The sequence below is a fragment of the Eulemur rufifrons genome, chromosome 30 (genome assembly GCF_041146395.1).
Source record: "Eulemur rufifrons isolate Redbay chromosome 30, OSU_ERuf_1, whole genome shotgun sequence".
NCBI classification, from domain to species: Eukaryota; Metazoa; Chordata; class Mammalia; order Primates; family Lemuridae; genus Eulemur; species Eulemur rufifrons.
This window is the reverse complement of record NC_091012.1, coordinates 91,444,175-91,463,000: the sequence shown is the minus strand read 5'-3', so window position 1 is coordinate 91,463,000 and position 18,826 is coordinate 91,444,175. Positions and strand designations below refer to the sequence as shown.

The 18,826-nt window shown below is 36.8% G+C and overlaps 1 protein-coding gene and 1 pseudogene across 1 annotated transcript in view; one reads left to right on the top strand and one right to left on the bottom strand.

Moving 5' to 3' along the window:
* Positions 1 to 18,460, bottom strand: part of TEX11 (testis expressed 11) — a 254,883-nt gene extending 236,423 nt beyond the window's left edge. Inside the window, exons 1-4 of the mRNA XM_069464262.1 lie at positions 18,457 to 18,460; positions 13,405 to 13,553; positions 7,141 to 7,225; positions 1,390 to 1,469 (exon numbers count right to left, since the gene is read on the bottom strand). Of these exons, the coding sequence (XP_069320363.1) occupies positions 1,390 to 1,469; positions 7,141 to 7,225; positions 13,405 to 13,553; positions 18,457 to 18,460 (318 nt within the window). The remainder of the gene's footprint in view (positions 1 to 1,389; positions 1,470 to 7,140; positions 7,226 to 13,404; positions 13,554 to 18,456) is intronic.
* Positions 2,484 to 2,732, top strand: LOC138378684 (immediate early response 3-interacting protein 1 pseudogene; annotated as a pseudogene).
* Positions 18,461 to 18,826: the final 366 nt, after the last annotated feature.

The window sequence follows — 18,826 nt, the reverse complement described above, 5'->3', positions numbered from 1 at the left end:
AGCAAGGCTCTGTCTTAAAAAAAAATGTACCATATAAATATATACAACTATTAATATTATGAACCCATAATTAAAAATAAAAAATTGAGACAAAATAAAATTTTAAATTTAAATATATTATTTAAAGTGTTAAAAGGGAGCCATCAGATAAATTAAAATAGTATAATATAAATACAAGCAAAAAAATTAAGAGGGGGTAAAGGGAGGTAATATAATATGAGATAAATACTCATCTGACAGCAAATAAATAGATCATATATAAAGTTGATAAATCAAGAATTATTGTTATGAGCAGAAGTATGTCCCCAAAAATTATGTTGAAGCCCTAACTTCCAGCATCGCAGAATGTGACTGTGTTTGAAGATAGGGCCTTTCTTTAAGAAGTGATTAAATTAAAATGAGGCCATTAGGGTGGACCCTAATCCCATCTAACTGGCATCCTTATAACCAGAGGGAATTGAGACACACGAATAGACACCAGGAATGAGCATGCACAGAGGAAAGGCCATGTGAGAACACAGCAAGAAGGTGGACTTATGCAGGACACAGAGAAAGTACTCACAAGAAACCAAACTTGCTGACACATTGATCTTGAACGTCTAGTCCCCAGAACTATGAGAAATAGTTGTTATATTGTATTATTTTTTATTTGTATTGTTTCTTATTGTTGTATTGTTATTTTTTATTGGATTTTCTCTGTAATATTTTTGATCCTTGGTTGGTTGAATCCATGGATGTGGAACCCAAGGCTACGGAGGGCCAACTGTACTTTTCTTAGTAGATTTGCCTTTGAAATTGTGTAAATATTTTACATAATTATTAAAAAAGTATTCAATCAACATGAGAAAAAAATCAATCACTAAAAGTCAAAAGCAGGGCGGAGTGCAGTGGCTCACATAATCCTAGCACTCTGGGAGGCCCAGGTGGGAGGATCACTTAAGTTCAGCAGTTCAAGACCAGCCTGAGCAAGAGCGAGACCTCATCTCTACTAAAAATAGAAAAAATGAACCAGGCACGGAGGCGCAGGCCTATGGTCCCAGCTACTCAGGAGGCTGAGGTAGGAGGACTGCTTGAGCCCAGGAGTTAGAGGTTGCAGTGAGCTAGATTGCACCACTGCACTCTAGCCAGGGCAACAGAATGACATTCTGTCTCAAAAAAAAAAAAAAAAAACCTCTAGCAAAAAATAATTCATCAATCCAGAATTTTAAGTTCAGTATTTAGTTCACTGAATCACTATAACTATAGTATTGTGGAGATCTTTAACTGCAGTAGATATACCAATCATAAAAGGAACGTGGATAGCACGAAAGGATTCAACTCCCTTCTAGTATTACACTAACTTCAATCATTTCATAGGAGTAACAACTATCTCATTGCATCTGCACTTACCAAAATCTGTCTTCGAATAGTGTCTTCTGAAGCAACTGAGCCTTCACACATACACGCCAATTTGCAAGCAACATGACATACTGCAAAACAGTAATTAGACAACCATAAACACAAAACATTCATTCTGCTTTTATGTACACCTATAAAGAGAAAGGATGATGAAAGGAAAGCCAGTTTTGTTGTTATTAAAAATAAGAATTTTAAAGGCCTTTTAAAAAAATCAATTTTCAAAAGTAAATGACCTGAAACTTATTAAATGAATCATTTGCTTACTGCTCTAGAGAGATATTTAATTCTCAAATTTTAATTTCTTCAGGTCTTAAATCCCATAGACTCACTGATTCTCCACTGTTCTTGTATGCACCATGCTGGCAGAAGAAAAATTCTAAGCAGGATTGAAACCTAAAGCTATTTAACATCTGACAAAAATCTCTGGACATCAGAACAGTTTTAGATTTCTCTCCTAAAATGTGAAACTTTCCATATATACTCTTTTCTGTAGATGAGATAACAGTTCTTAAAGTGTAATTTAGAAAATACAGACATCTTCATTATACAGTTCATTTTCCCTGAAAATAGGCAAGTTTGAATAACTGTAATCTCTTTATTTCTAGTTTCTTTCATCATAAAACATATCCAAGTTTTTAAAAAATGTCTTCACAAATAACTGAACTAGTCACCTTTATGTTAGATCTCAACAGCCATTCTACCTATGCTAATACCATTTCTAATTAATAGTCCATTGAAAAGAGAAGAATTGCCCAGCTGAAATTACAGAGTAATTGAAGTGGCCAGATTTTTATTGCTTATCATGAAGTGTAAAATCTAATCATCATTTAAGAAAGTTAATTTATTCTGAAAAAAACTTTTGGTAACATAATTTCTAATCATATATTTAAATTGACTTGAATTTCTAGTTTTGAAAATTTTTTAAGTGTTTCCTTTTTTTTTTTTTTACAAAGTTCACTAATCCTTCAGTATTTTCAAGGACTCTAACATCTCAATTATTTCCCCTCTCCAAAGGTATATTGTGGCCTTGCGGCAGCGGCGGGAGAAGAATCCGGGAGTTGGGCACCAGGCGGCTCCGGAAGGCCATGGCCTTTACCCTGTACTCACTGCTGCAGGCAGCCCTGCTCTGCGTCAATGCCCTCGCCATGCTGCACGAGGAGCGATTCCTCAAGAACACTGGCTGGGGAACAGACCAGGGAATTGGTGGATTCGGAGAGGAGCCAGGAATTAAATCTCAACTAGTGAACCTTATTCGATCTGTAAGAACCGTGATGAGAGTGCCATTGATGATAGCAAACTCAGTTGCAATTGTATTACTTTTATTATCTGGGTGAATATCAGTGGAGGAAATGGAGACTCAGAAGAAGAGACGCCAGCAGAAGTTACTACTTTGGAATATTCATATCTTAGCAGGCTGACCTTGCACTGGACAAAAATGTAAAGCAGACAATAAAACCAGAGTTTCTATTTATCTGATTTTTTTTAATGTTGCACTTGTATTTTCATTATAAAAAGATCAGATCATCAGAGGTAGTAACTCCCCAGGACTGGAATACATTTCATTGCTGCCTGTTAATTTATGCTCCGGTAAAGATTGTTAAAAGGGTGCAGGACTGTTGCTTCCGTTTTTTTTTAGATACTTTTCTATCTCTCACTTCTCAGGGATGAATTTTTTTTCCCAAAGTTTTGAAGTTCCTTGTGACTTAGCCATGACATGAGAATCATTATCCTCCTGGATAAAATTTAAAGGATTTTAAAAAAATAATTTACTATATACAAAATAATGTGTAATTTGGATAATTTTATTTTTAAATCTTTGGTTAAATATTTTGTCTGTATATTATCTCAGCTATGAAGAATTCAAATTTATAGACACTACTGAGGAGTAATACTCTCTGATTTCAGGGAGAATTCTAATTTTGTAAGTCACAGTCACATGATGATTGTGTTTTTAAGTTCTTTTCATGTATTTGTTATTTTATTAATTGGTCTGAATATTGAGACCAGATCAGTATCAGAATATTTTCATTGGTAAAAAAAATCTAGAAAAATCTATGCCCTTTTTACAATGATGGCTTTTTAAAAAAATCAGCATAATTATTAGTCTGCAAGAGCAATCTTAAACAATCACAATTAAACTGTACTACATAAGAAGATGGTTTATTATGAAGCATTTACCTCCCCCCAAAATTATCACGTTTCCATTTCTTGGTGGAGTAGCACATTGAAGGATGTGACTCTTAATTCTTCATTCTCTCTGTCAATGACACATTCATGCTGGATAAGTTGTTTTTATTTTGCTTTATTTTTATGCCTTAGACCATCTTGTGAGATTGTTTGCCCATCCCATAATACAGTTTTATGCAGAAAGCTTGAAACTATGTAAATGGATTTTGTGGAAATTATCAATTATAATATTTTAAAGGGGTTGAATGGCATCTTTGTTTACAGAATATTTGTAAATAAAGTTGGATTTCCAAGTCAAGCACATGTGTACCTTAGTATAAACCTGTTAATGTTAAAAGAAAATAAAGGTATATTGTGTACCTCCTTCTCAATTTAGTCCATCCTCTCTACTTTCAAACATACTCACCTCCCCCACCTTGAAAAAAAATCAACTGACCCCACTGTGCTTCAAGCTTGCATCCCATTTCTCTCTTCCTTTCATTGCCAAACTTCTTGAATTGAATAGTCTATCTACTATCTCTATTTTCTTGCTACTCACTCATCTCCTTAAGCCCCTGCAATCTGTTTTACATCGTTACCACTTTACTAAAACTGCACTCCCAAAGATTACCCTTCCTAACTTCACAGCAACATTTCACAATGATCATAACCTTTTTGAAAAATGTAACTCCCTTGGCCTGAACTATCCTGCTTCAGAATTGAACACTGTCCCTCTGTGGGAAATGTCTTAGTCTAAACTTTGCTCCCATCCTCACATTCATACTCCAGCTGTTTATAGTTATCATCAATAAGCCTTCACGCCAAAGGCAGCTGAGGCTGAAACAGACTACTATTTCAGTATACAGACGTTTTCTTTGATGCTGTTGCTCTATCCTCATCTTCTCATTTGCCTGTTCTTGACCTCTCTATATTATAAATATCTTGGTTAGGTGCTTGCTGACTGACTCCATTGAACATCTGCTTACTCTACTCTATCAGTGCCCACAGCCTGATACTTGAATTGACTTTGGATAAACACAATGTTGTACACTGACATTTATGAATTTTTTATTTTTATTGTTTATTTACTGTAACCCTTTCCTTCTCAGATCCTCAAGTATAATGTATGCTTGGTATCATTGTTGTGGTATCTTACCTTGTCCCCTTCACCTGCTGCCTGCTGTAACATGGTACAACCCTACAAGGAGTATGCACTCAATAAATAGATAGTAAGTCTCCTCTAGAATTTTTTGAATGTTCCTTTTGCTCTCCCATCCTTGTTCTTTTTCTTCCCAGTCTTTAAATAGAAGATTTAAAGTTAAAATCTCACTACTCTGTACTTCTCTCAAAACCACTGGTTCTTAAAATTTGGTGTGCATGAGAATTCCTGAGAAATTTTTTCAAATTATAGACATGCCTAGATTTCATCCTGAACCTAAATGAACAAAAACCACCAATGAATGGTAGGGCCTGGACATCTGTATTTTTAACAGGCTTAACAGGTGATTCTGGTTTTTACCCATATTTAAGAACCACTGCTCTTTATTTTCTCCCTCAGAGGACTCAACTACTCTTGTGGCTTCAGCTACCACCTCCATGTAAATAACTGGCAAATCTATAGGCCCAGCGCTGACCCTTCTCATAAGCTCTAGTCTCATATATCCAATCTTACTGTCACCTCAAATGTAACAGGTCTAAAACTAAGTGTTATAAGTCATTCCTCTACTTCTGGCTTTCCTATTTCTGCTCATTGTTCCATAATTGTTGCAAATAATAAAAATTGTGGCTTATAAATCTTGATGACTTATTTCATCATGTAGCATAATCCAGGTAGACTAAATATGTTTTTAAAGAGACAAATTATCTTCCAATCAACATATTTTTGAAACAAAATTCTTTTAAATTGTAGGCTTCCTGCACTAACATCCTATTCTCCACTGCATCAAAAAAGTACTATACATAGAACAAGCACCCAAATATCTGATTAAGAACTGCTACATGAAGTGAGAAAGTACATGGGAAAAGGTCCCAGGGCTGCAGCACCTACTGCATCTACCATATCCCTGTTATTTGACAAGTAGTGAAAAACAGCTAGAGCAATATTCCTTGATATGTAGAATGGTAAGAATTAAGAATGAAAGCATTTTAATATTATTGCACAGTTCATCTGTGTGCTAAATTTCTCCCACAGACAAATTCCTAACACTTCCCTCCCCATATTTACAGGATCTAAGGCTGCTGGGAGCAATGATATCAACATTTTTTTTTGAGGCAGATTCCCACTCTGTCACCCTAGCTAGAGTGCCGTGGTGTCAGCCTAGCTCACAGCAACCTCAAACTCCTGGGCTCAAGCAATCCTTCTGCCTCAGCCTCCTGAGTAGCTGGGACTACAGGCATGCGCCACCATGCCTGGCTAATTTTTTCTATATATTTTTAGGTGTCCAGCTAATTTCTTTCTATTTTTTAGTAGAGACAGCGTCTCGCTCTTGCTCAGGCTGGTTTCAAACTCCTGAGCTCAAACGATCCGCCTGCCTCGGCCTCCCAGAGTGCTAGGATTACAGGTGTGAGCCACCCACGCCTAGCCAATGATATCAACATTTACCTGAGAGTTAGAGAGAGAATTGTTCTCTAAACATGCTAATAGAGGATTGGACTCATGAGTAAGTATATTATTGATTAGATTAATCACAATTATTCTATACCTACACCAAAGTTGTATGCAGTTTCATTTATGTTCATAAAGATAAATACTTAATAGTAAATTCTATTTGTTGTATACAGGCAAAAGCCATTTATCTTTACAAAGTCAAGCAGTCCAGAGGTTCACCCTTTTGTTTCTTGCTTCAATGTATCCTTTATAATAAGGCAAGATACTTTCCATAAAGGCATTTGCTGTTACTACACTTGTTGAAAACCAGTAAATGTCAGCACACTAGACCTTGTCCATTTAGCTAAAGCACTAGAACTTTGCCAGACAGTGGATGACATTTTAAGCATCCAAGAAGATGAGTTTGGTTTGGGGTTTTTGCTTTGTTCTTGTTCTTGTTGTTTGCTTCACTGGTATAAAAGAACTATAGTTTTTCTCAGTAACTCATGCCAATGTTTATCAATTCACCTCATGAAGAAATTATTCTTTACACTCTTTAAACTCTACATCCCTCTCATAGCAACACTTTTCATTCTATTATTAATGGAAAGGGGAAACTACTATTTGATGGTCCTTCAGAATCCTGAAGGTTTTGATCCAATCTCTTCTCCACAGGAAATATCCATGTCCTTCAACATTTCTTCAAGTTCTCATTTTCCCACCCTTTAATAATCTTTATTGCTCACCTCCAGACTATTTATTACAGTGATGTCTCTAAATTTTTATCAATAAATAGCTAACTTCTGAAAAAAATCGTAAAACTGAGGGAGCCTATTTGGTTAAGAAACCAGTCATTCTGGGTTGCTTTTAGTTGTCTTAACAAATCTCCATCTAAGAACTGGTCAAAACATTATTTAAACTGCAGGAATACTACCTAATTGCATAGTAAAAACATTCCTCATAATACGAGTCACAAAATGTATACGTACATTTAGCTTTCTGCTCTTCATTTATAAGCAAACCTACTCTCTTGGTAACTGCCCAATTCCACAGGTTTACTGCCATTTCTTCAACCTGGTCAAAGAGAAATATTTCCTTAGCCAGTTAAAATACTGTCCACCTCCAATGATATTTTCATTCTTGCATGTTGTATGCTTATATAACTATTGTGGCTCATTTCCAGACTCTCCATAGTCTACTCCCATTCTACTTCTCCCCCCAAAAACTTATCCACTGTCAGAGTAATTATCTCACTGTCCCCTGAAGACAACTTGTTCATTCCTATCTATGTATCTTTATTCATAGTGTTGGCTTCACCTGATATACCTCCTCCCCTCCCTTTGTCTTTATGTAACTCAAATCGAGTTAAGTCTCACCAGCAACATCCATGAAGTTTTTAGCAACCACTGCAATCTACATTGCTCTTCCTTCTTTGAATTCCTGTATTTATTAAGTTTCACACAACTGAGCATTAATTATACTACTTTGTATCATTTATTCTTTAACTGTTTCAGTTATTTCCCAACTAGGCTTCTGGATATCAAAGATCATGTCTTATATAACTTATGTAGTACTTATAGTATTAATTTGTTGTTTTATTATGTTTTTTCTGGGGACTAGGGGGCAGTTTCTAATGTTTCTTTTGGGGTTTATATTTCTATCAGGTAGAACTCAGTCAACTGGATGCAAAACTAAATCACGCTCATAGTATCTAAAGGAAAAAATGAAGATACAAAGTATGTGCAATTGGGGATAGGTTGGTTTCTGGAAAGAGACCTCTGAAGGCAATAATTGGTCCTGGATGGTACTATTGCTTGAGACCAATATGGCATAGCCCTGGCCTAAATCTCCCAGAGTGCTATGGTGAATATAAGAGAAGCTATATACCATTGTCTTACATTAAACATATTGGTAGTAATATGACTAATAGGAAAAATAACTGGATAAGCCCAAAGAACCCAATTTATGCACGATGGTAGTACAAGATTGTATTTTAGTTTGTTGGGTTTTTCTTTTTTTTTTTTTTTTTTTTGAGACAGAGTCTCACTTTGTTGCCCAGGCTAGAGTGAGTGCCGTGGCGTCAGCCTAGCTCACAGCAACCTCAAACTCCTGGGCTCAAGCGATTCTCCTGCCTCAGCCTCCCCAGTAGCTGGGACTACAGGCATGCGCCACTATGCCCGGCTAATTTTTCTATATATATATTTTTAGTTGTCCATATAATTTCTTTCTATTTTTAGTAGAGACGGGGTCTTGCTCTTGCTCAGGCTGGTCTCGAACTCCTGACCTTGAGCGATCCGCCCGCCTCGGCCTCCCAGAGTGCTAGGATTACAGGTGTGAGCCACCGCGCCCGGCCTGTTGGGTTTTTCTTAAGACAAGGTCTTGCTATGTTACCCGGGCTAGAGTGCAGTCACATCATCATAGCTCACTGCAACCTCAAACTCCTGACCTCCAGCAATCTTCCTGCCTCAGCCTTCTGAGTAGCTGGGACTATAGGTATGCTCCACCACGCCCGGCTAATTTTTTTTATTTTTGGTAGAGATGGGGGTCTCACTATGTTGCCCAGGCTGATCTTGAACTCCTGGCCTCAAGCAATCCTCATGCATTGGCTTCCCAAAGTGCTGGGATTACAAGCGTGAGCCACTGCACCTAGGCTGTATTTTAGTTTTAAATCTTTCTCCAGTGCCACTTTTCTCACCTGCAGTTTCACATTTTTCCCATGAGCTTCCATTTAAACAGATGATTTATTTAGTATGGCTATCATTTCACTTACTATTCTGAGCTAATTCTCATGCCTACTTCCATCCGTCTTACATAGTATCCCCATGCCACAGGTGATCTAATGATGACTTTCACATGAAGTATTATTTGATTTGTATCACTAAAAACACATGGAGTTAATATTCACTCCAACTTTCCCAGAGAAACAAATGGTTTGATGTGTTAAGGGGGTAAATGAACATCTAGACTAAAACAGCTTAAAGAAGCTACCTTTTCTGGCATTTTGGAAAGCAATTTTGCGATATGTAAAAAGAGCCAAAAATGTTCATATCTTTTGACCTAGTATTAATAATTGCTCTTCTGAGACTCTATCCTAAGGAAATAGTACAAAATGTGTAGGGGGATAATCTTTGCACTTAGTAGTGTTTCTAATGTCATCATTTATAATAGTGAAAAATGAGGAACAATATAAATATCCAATAATGAATAGGTGAATTATGATAAATCCCTTTGATCGAATTGTATTCAGCCATTTAAAATAGTGGTTATGGCCGGGCGTGGTGGCTCACGCCTGTAATCCTAGCACTCTGGGAGGCCGAGGCAGGTGGATCGCTCGAGGTCAGGAGTTCGAGACCAGCCTGAGCAAGAGCAAGACCCCGTCTCTACTAAAAATAGAAAGAAATTATCTGGCCAACTAAAATATATATAGAAAAAATTAGCGGGACATGGTGGCACGTGCCTGTAGTCCTAGCTACTCGGGAGGCTGAGGCAGTAGGATCACTTAAGCCCAGGAGTTTGAGGTTGCTGTGAGCTAGGCTGACGCCACGGCACTCACTCTAGCCCAGGTAACAAAGCAAGACTCTGTCTCAAAATAATATAAAATAAAATAAATAAAATAGGCCAGGCGCGGTGGCTCATGCCTGTAATCCTAGCACTCTGGGAGGCCAAGGCGGGACGATTGCTCGAGGTCAGGAGTTCGAGACCAGCCTGAGCAAGAGCGAGACCCTCTCTCTAGTAAAAAATAGAAAGAAATGATTTGGACAGCTAAAAATATAGATAGAAAAAAAAAAAAGCTAGCCAGGCGTGGTGGCGCATGCCTATAGTCCCAGCTACTCAGGAGGCTGAGGCAGGAGGATTGCTTGAGCCCAGGAGTTTGAGGTTGCTGTGAGCTAGGCTGACGCCATGGCACTCTAGCCCGGGCAACAGAGTGAGACTCTGTCTCAAAAAAAAAAAAAAAAAATACTAAAAATAAATAAATAAAATAGTGGTTATGGTTGGGTGCAGTGGCTCATGCCTATAATCCTTGCACTTTGGGAGGCCGAGGCAGGAGGATCACTTGTGGCCAGGAGTTCCAGACCAGCCTGAGCAAGAGCAAGACTCCATCTCTACAAAAAGAAAAGTTAGCTGAGCATAGTGGTGTGCGCCTGTGGGCAGGAGGCTCACTTGGACCCAGGAGTTTGAGGTTGTAGCAAGCTACAATGCCACTGCACTCTAGCTGGGGCGACAGAGCAAGACCCTGTCTCAAGAAAGAAAAAAACAAATTAAATTAAATAGTGGTCATGAAAAATATGTTTTTAACATGGGAAAATGTCTTACATGTCTAGTGAAAAAGATACAGATAAATTAGACTTCATCAAAACTAGATCATTTCAAAGGATACCATCAAGAAAGTGAAAAGACAACTCATAAAATAAGAGAAAATATTTGCAAATCATGTATCTGATAAGGGATATGTACCTGGAATATATAAGGAACTCCAACTACTCATAATAAAAAGAAAACCCAATTTAAAAATTGGTGAATGATCTTTTTTTTTTTTTTGAGACAGAGTCTCACTCTGTTGCCCAGGCTAGAGTGAGTGCCGTGGCGTTAGTCTAGCTCACAGCAACCTCAAACTCCTGAGCTCAAGCGATCCTCCTGTCTCAGCCTCCCGAGTAGCTGGGACTACAGGCATGCACCACCATGCCCGGCTAATTTTTTCTCTATATATTTTTAGCTGTCCATATAATTTCTTTCTATTTTTAGTAGAGATGGGGTCTCGCTCTTGCTCAGGCTGGTCTCGAACTTCTGAGCTCAAACGATCCGCCCACCTCGGCCTCCCAGAGTGCTAGGATTACAGGCGTGAGCCACCGCGCCTGGCCAAAAAAAATTGGTGAATGATCTTAACAGATATTTCTCCAAAGAAGATATATATATAAATAGCCAATAAGCACATTTAAAAAAATGTTCTGCAACATCATTAGCCATCAGGGAAATGCAAATCAAAGCCTCACTGATATGCTATCTCACACTCACTAGGATGGCCACTATCAAAAAAAAAAACAGAGAATAACAAGTGTTGGTAAGAATGTGGAGAAACTGGCACCCTGTGCACTGTTTATGGGAATGTAAAATTGTATAGCTGCTTTGGAAAACAGTATGGCAGTTACTCAAAAAATTAAAAATAAGCCAAGCATGGTAGCATGTGCCTATAGTCCAGTTATTCATGAGGCTGAGGTGGGAGAATCACTTGAGCCCAGGAGTTCAAGACCAGCCTGGGCAACTTAGCAAGACCCTGTCTCAAAAAAAATTAAAAATAGAATTACCATACGATCCAGCAATTCCAATTCTGGGTATTTATCCAAAAGAATTGAAAGCAGGGACTTGAACAGATATTTGCACGCCAATTGCACGCTCATAGCAGCATTATTCACAATAGGCAAATAGGCAAAATAGGCATAAGGAGGAAGCAACTCAAGTGCCCATCGACAAATGAATGGATAAACAAAATGTGGTATATACATACAATGGAATATTATTCAGTCTTAAAAAGAAGGAAATTCTGACACATGCTGCAATATGAATGAACCTTGAGGACATTATGTTAAGAGAAATAAGTCAGTCACAAAAAAAACAACTATTATATGATTCCATTTGTATGAGGTACCGAGAGTAGTCAAATTTATAGAAACAGAAAGTAGAATGGTGGATGACAAGGTGATCCTAAAATTCATATTAATTTTAGGGGGCAAGGTGGAATTGTTTAATGGGTATAGAGTTTCAGTTTTGCAAGATGAAAAGAGTTCTGGAGAATGGTTACACAAAAACATGAACATACTTAATACCAGTGAACTGTACACTTAAAAATGGCTAAGATGGTAAGTTTTATGTTATATATATATATATATATTTTTACCATGATTTAAAAAACCAAACACAATGAGATAACACTTCATACCCATAATCAAAAAGACAAATAATAACAAATGTCCTCAAGGAGGTGGAAAAACTGGATCCCTCATATACTGCTAGTGGGAATGTAAAATGGTACGGCCACTTTGGAAAACAATCTGGCAGTTCCTCAAAAGTTTAAACAGAGTTACCACATTACCCAGCAATTTCATTCTTAGGTATATACCTAAGAAAAATAAAAACATAAAAACCTGTACATAAATATTCATAGCAGTATTAATCATAATAGCCAAAAAGTGAAATAAAAATGTTCATCAATAGAAGAATGGGAAATCAAAATAGGGTATATCCATAGAATGTAATATTATTCAGTCATAAAAAGGTATGAAGTACAGATACATAAGACAACAGGGATAAACCCTGAAAACATTATGCTAAGTGAAAGAAGTCAGTCACAAAAGACCACACATTATATGATTCCATTTACATAAAATGTCCAGAATAGGCAAATCCATAAAGACTGAAAGTACACTAGTGGCTGCCTAGGGCCTGAGCAAGGGAAGAAGGGAGTGGGAGGAAATGGAAGTGAATAGGTGTGAGGGTTCCCTTTGGAGTGATAAAAATGTTCTAAAATTAACTGTGGTGATGGGTACACAACTAACTGTGAAATACTAAAAACTATTGAATTTTACATTTGAAGTGGGTGAATTGCATGGTATATGAATTTAATTTTATTTAAATAAAGTTTATAATATATATATGTATTACATATAAAGAGGAGAGATTTACAATAAACTTTCTTCTCATCTTTCCATATGAGCAGTCACCAAGATGGAAGTGTTTGCCCAAGGTAAATGTTCCCAAAAGTGTTTCAGATCCTCAAGGCAATTTCCACATTAAATAAATGACAGACCTTCATTTAAACATTAGAACAATTACTCCCTAAAAAAGCACTTCTGAAAGCTTATTTCAATTGAGTCTCCACTACTGGGTAGTTTCCTACTTTGCTGCAAAGGGAAGGAAAAGAGAACTATTATTTAGTGACTAACTACTATGTGTCCAGTATCTTATATATGTTATTGTATTTACTATTCACAACAACACTGGGAAATGGGTATTATTATTATCATTTAACAGATGAGAAAATGAAGCCTAGAGGGGTTAAATAATAAATATTAAACTTGAGCATGTATTTTCCATTGGTTTCTAAAACTTTATTTTCCCTAAATTAGGCTTGAAAAATCCAAAAAATAGATTTCTATGTGTTTAGCAATGATTAAGCATAAAGAATTTTTTTACTTATACATTGGTTAAAATGATGAATCATTAAAACTTATCATAAACAAAATTATTTTTACACCAACCTGAGCATCCTGTATTTCAGCCATAGATTCCCTGTTAATATTTGCTATGTTCATGAAGAGTCTATCAATTGCCTCAGGTATGCTAGGTGAATTATCTTTTCCGATCAGGTTTTCAACAATTTCTGAAATAACAATGAATGATAAATGTGCTGTGAACAATCACCATAGGCTAAAAGTAGCAAATTGTTTTGAAACCTGTTCCTAGGTCACTGGGCAAATGAATATAGCATGAAGGAATTTGAAATGATCCTTAGAGTAAAACCAAACTGGAGATAGTTTCTTTAAGCTAGAGTGCAATTTTCAAATAAAATCTGTATTCCTTGGAGTCACTTGTTTATAACTTAATCATCATTACTCGTTCTCAGAAAGTAAAATGCATTGACTTCACAAATAGTAATGTTATTATAGGAAATCTTAAAAGTACAAAATAGAAGTTAATACTGCATTCAAAACTAGAAAATGTAGAAATTCTGAGGAAGACCTGGATATGTACTCTGTAAAACTGAAATACTTTATACTTTCAAGCATTTGACAGACATAGCGAAGTTATGCTGGCTCTGAAGTCTTGACCTTACTTTGTGAGAAAAAAATGACATGCCCAATTAGCAACAACATTAACAAGTTATTGAATCTGTACAAATGATGTCACTGTTTTCCAGACAGTCTGAGCTCCAGATTCTATATAGCTGAATCTTACTAGGCCATGGAATTCCATAAAACCCAAGCATTAGCTGGGTGTGGTAGTACATGTCTGTAATCCCAGCTAGTCAGAAGGCTAAGGCAAGAGGATCACTTGAGCCCAGGAGTTCAGGACGAGCCTTGGCAACACAGCAAGACCACCATCTCAAAAAAAAAAAAAAAAAACCCAAGCATGATGTAGGATCACAATTGATGCCCTTCCTATCATCAAAATTGAGGGTTTTTTCCCACACTCATGTAACAGAAGTCTCCATAAGCTATATTCTAATTTCTTGCCACATTATTGAGCATCAAAGTAGCAAGAATGTTATTAATATTCATAAGAATACTATAAAAGCACCTTCCAACAGATTTTTAAGCTGCTAAAATAAAAATTTTTTATCCTGCTACAATAAACAAGTGAAAGCCCACATCAAACAATAAATCAGCTACAAAAAATTTTCAGTTAAACGTCAGAGAATAAACTCAAATAAAGACTTCACAAAGCAAATTACATTCAAATATACTCAATCAAATATTTTTCACAACACATGGAATCTTCAATACCCACTGCATGAGCAGAGGTATTAGGGAAAATACACTTACACATATTTTCAATGCTTTAGGTGAAAAGATATATATGAAAAGAAAAACTCCTATTTTCCTTTCTCCTACAAATTATTTGATGAAAAGACTGATATCAAACATATTGACTCCTCTATTAATAAGATTAGGCAAGTATCGGGCTGAGGGACATATATTATATCCCTTGCCCAAAATATTGATAACAGGATCATGGAAATTTTAAAAATGATGTTTTTAAAAATCCAAATATTGCTTAAAAACAATTTTAGAGATATTTTTGAAAAGAAAACAAAAACCCAATATAATTTTTGAGTTCCTTCTTTTAAAAAAAATCCTAAGATGTTATTATAGAACACCAATTATAATTTCTGGTTACATAGTATATGGTACTATGAAGACATTAATTTTGATATGTGAATGTTTTCTTAAGTGGTTAATATTTTATATAACTCATTTTTGTCAAAATAATTCTGGTCCTTTCAAAACATATTTTCAATGTCATGCAGTTGAGCAACTTGATTCACACCAGCCGAGGCAAGGACAGCATTGCAGTCCTTTAAGATAAAATGCAGGCGGGGCATTCTTCCTGGGTAGGGTAAGAGTTGGTAGAGCCTCTCAGAATCTCTGGCAGGGCTGATTGGTAGGGGTCTTCTGTACAAGGCAAGCCTGTGAAGACTGAGAGAGGTGCCTTCTTTGTCTAATGCACAGACACCGACACAGAGAGTCAAGGAAAATACAGAATCAGGCAAAGATGTTCCAAACAAAGGAACAAGACAAACACCAGAAACCAACCCTCATGAAATAGAGTTACATGATTTACTTGATAGAGAATTAAAAATAACTCTCATGAAGATGCTCACTAAGGTCAACAGCATCTTCATGAGCATGAACAAAGTGAGAATTTCAATAGAGATAAAAATATTAAAAAGCACCAAAAATTTCTCCAAAAAGACATAGAAATGGCCAACAGGTATATGAAAAATTCTCAACATTACTAATCATCAGGGAAATACAAATCAAAGCCAAAATGACATTTGATAGAGGATGATCTCTATAAAAAAAATGGAAAATAAGAAGTGTTGATGAGGATGTGGAGAAATTGGAACCCTTGAACATTGTTGGTAGGAATGCAGCTGCTATGGAAAATAGTATAAAGATTCCTCAAAAAATTAAAAACAGAACTACCATACGATCCAGCAATCCCACTTCTGTGTATTTATGTATAAGAATTGAAATAAGGATCTTGAAGAGATCCCACTCTCATGTTCACTGCAGCACTACTCACAATAGCCAAGATGTGGAAACAACCCAAAAGTCCATCTGCAGAAGATTCTCAGTCAAGAACAGCAGGGCTTTGCTACAAAGGGTAACAAAAGATAACAGGATGTAATGAGAATAGAAGAGTAATAAATACAGATGCCTATAGAGAAGATGCTTAGGGATAGCATTGGTTTGGCAAGTTGAATTTGGTTATGAACCTTACATAGGAGTGTGAAAAATATCAGATAACTAGATTCATTGTAATATTTACACAATGTGCATTTGGTTGAAAGGACTGAGTTATGCCTCTTTTGAAAAATTCCTCTACTGATGCAGTTTGTTCAGTGTCAGTACAATTCTATCCTTTAGTCCCTAAAGTTAAATGCCCTGAATGCAACTGATTAAGGTTCCTCATGAGAATCAAGTTGGAAATTCCTTTTTGATTAGCATGATACTGTCAGCTCTTGACTACCCCTACCCCGCCCCCCAACTAGTTGTCCTCCTAACATTAACATAGCTTTATCTCCTGATGAGGCCAGTCTGTAGGCTTAGGTTTGCTCCCTGAGCCAGTTCTGCTTAGGTCAAGAAAGAATAATAGCATTGTAGAGGAAGGAAGGGATTGGTTTAGATTAAGTCACACTGGCCATCAGATTTGAAATTTAACATGCTAGGGGGCATATTCCAGGAACCTGTTTAGCTTTGGAGTTGTATCCTTTCTTTTTTTTTTTTCCATGTGGTAAGAACATTTAATATGAGATCTGCTGTCTTAACAAATTTTTAATTGTACAATACATTATTGTTGACTATAAGTAGAGTGCTGTACAGCAGATCTCTAGAGCTTATTCATCCTGCTTGACTGAAACTTTTTGCCCATTGCTTAGTAACTGTCCATTTCCCCCTTCCCACAGCTCCTGGAAACCACCATTCCTTTATTTGATTCTATGAATTTGACTATTTTAGATAATTCATATAAGTGGGATTATGCAATATTTGTCTTTATGTGACTGGCATATTTCACTTAGGATAATATCCTCAAGGGTCATCATGTTGTCACATATTACAGAATTTCCTTCTTAATAAGAAGGAAAGCCTTTAATAAAGGCTGAAATATTCCATACAATATTCCATTGTATGTATATACAAATGCCCTCCCTTGGCGTGGGAGGGCAGCACCAAAGTCACCCTCACCATCTGAGTGTAGGCCGTGGTTTTCAGTTTCCCAGGGCCCCCAGATCGGTTCTCCCACGGTTGTCTGAATTTATCTACCAAGATATAATTTTTGCCTGCAGATCTGGAGTGTGCCTTGGTGGATGACTCTGGATAATTACAGTCTCGCCTTGAGACCCCTAAAAATGAGACTGCCAAAACCGGAACAGTCCTCGTGGCTAAACCACCCCTGGAGGAAAGGCCAAAACCAAGCCTGGTCCTGACTGATCCCCCAGAGGACCCCCTCCCAATGGAACCCCCTCCATATCCTATTGCTTCCCTTGAGCCCCGACTGACTAGTCAGGAGAAGGGGCCCCTCCATCCTCCTCATACGCGGAGCAGCTCCCATTCCAGTTTGTCTCCTGATTCTTTGCCAGGGGTGCCCGTCCTTCCTTTAAGGCAAGTTCCCCCTCCCAGAGTGCTAGGATTGCAGGTGTGAGCCACCACATCCAGCCAAGATATGTTTTTAATAAGAAAAATTATGGAAAAAACCTAAAATGTGTTCTTATTAAAAATATATATGTAATTTTGTCTAATTCAGAGGTTATTTAAAGGTTGATTCAAAATATAGATTTAGAAAAAATAATAAAAACAAGATAGAAAAGAAGCAGTGAAATAAGAGAAAGAGATGTAAAAAGGCTATGAATATATAAACATATTTTTGGTAAGAAAGGTTAAACAGAGAGGAGAATAGTATTGTATAAGAAAGAATCTTATATGGAAAAGGAAAAGTTAAGGCAAAATAGAAAGTTTTAAGTATGCTGTAGCTGGTCTATGCAAGATGGGATAAAGTCCATGAAAGAGGATTTATGAAGAAATTTTATATGTGAGCAAACTGGCTACAATTAAAAAGAAAAATTTTGATTTTCTTAAAAGATTAATTTGCTGTTAATGAAATTACCTGATTTATAATTTATGCCCTTTTCTTAAAAAAAATCACTACAGAAGGTTTTTCTTTACCTTTTTGATAACTGGTCTAAAAAAACAAAGTTTTTATGCTTTATCAAGTTGACAAACTTTCCAAAATCCAAATTCCAGTCTTTTTGACCTCAAATTAGCTTTTTTAAAATATTAGGGCCACTGAAAGTCTAAGGGAGACATATTGGGCTTGTTTGGCATGTTAAAACTATACAGGAAGGATTGTCAAATAAAAAATTGTGTTAACTTTCTTGGGATTATATTTGTATAAAAATGTTATTAATATATGTTCTAAATTGTAAAATATTGATATATCTTCATATATATTATCAGTGATAATTATAGTTATTACATTACGTTGTTATATGCCATAAAATTAACCAACTTTGTCAATTGTCTCTCTACCCATGGCTATTCTAAGAGTTTTGTCACCCATAGACAATTCCTGGCCCAAAGGGGCCACCTGCGTTTGTCTTCCCGGCCATGTGCCCGGACTGGGACCCAAATAAGGAACGAGGTAAGGAGGCTCTCAAACGGTATCGCCAGACTCTGCTTAGGGGGATACGGGCAGCTGCCGAAAAGCCGACCAATCTATCCAAGGCAAGTGAGACCATACAGGGGCCTAACGAGCCCCCAGCGGCATTCTTAGAACGCCTTTCTGAAGCTTACAGCTTATATACCCCCATAGACCCAGAGGCGCCTGAAAATAGACGTGCCATTAATATGCCTTTGCCACTCAGTCGGCCCCTGATATTAGAAAAAAACTGCAGAAAGT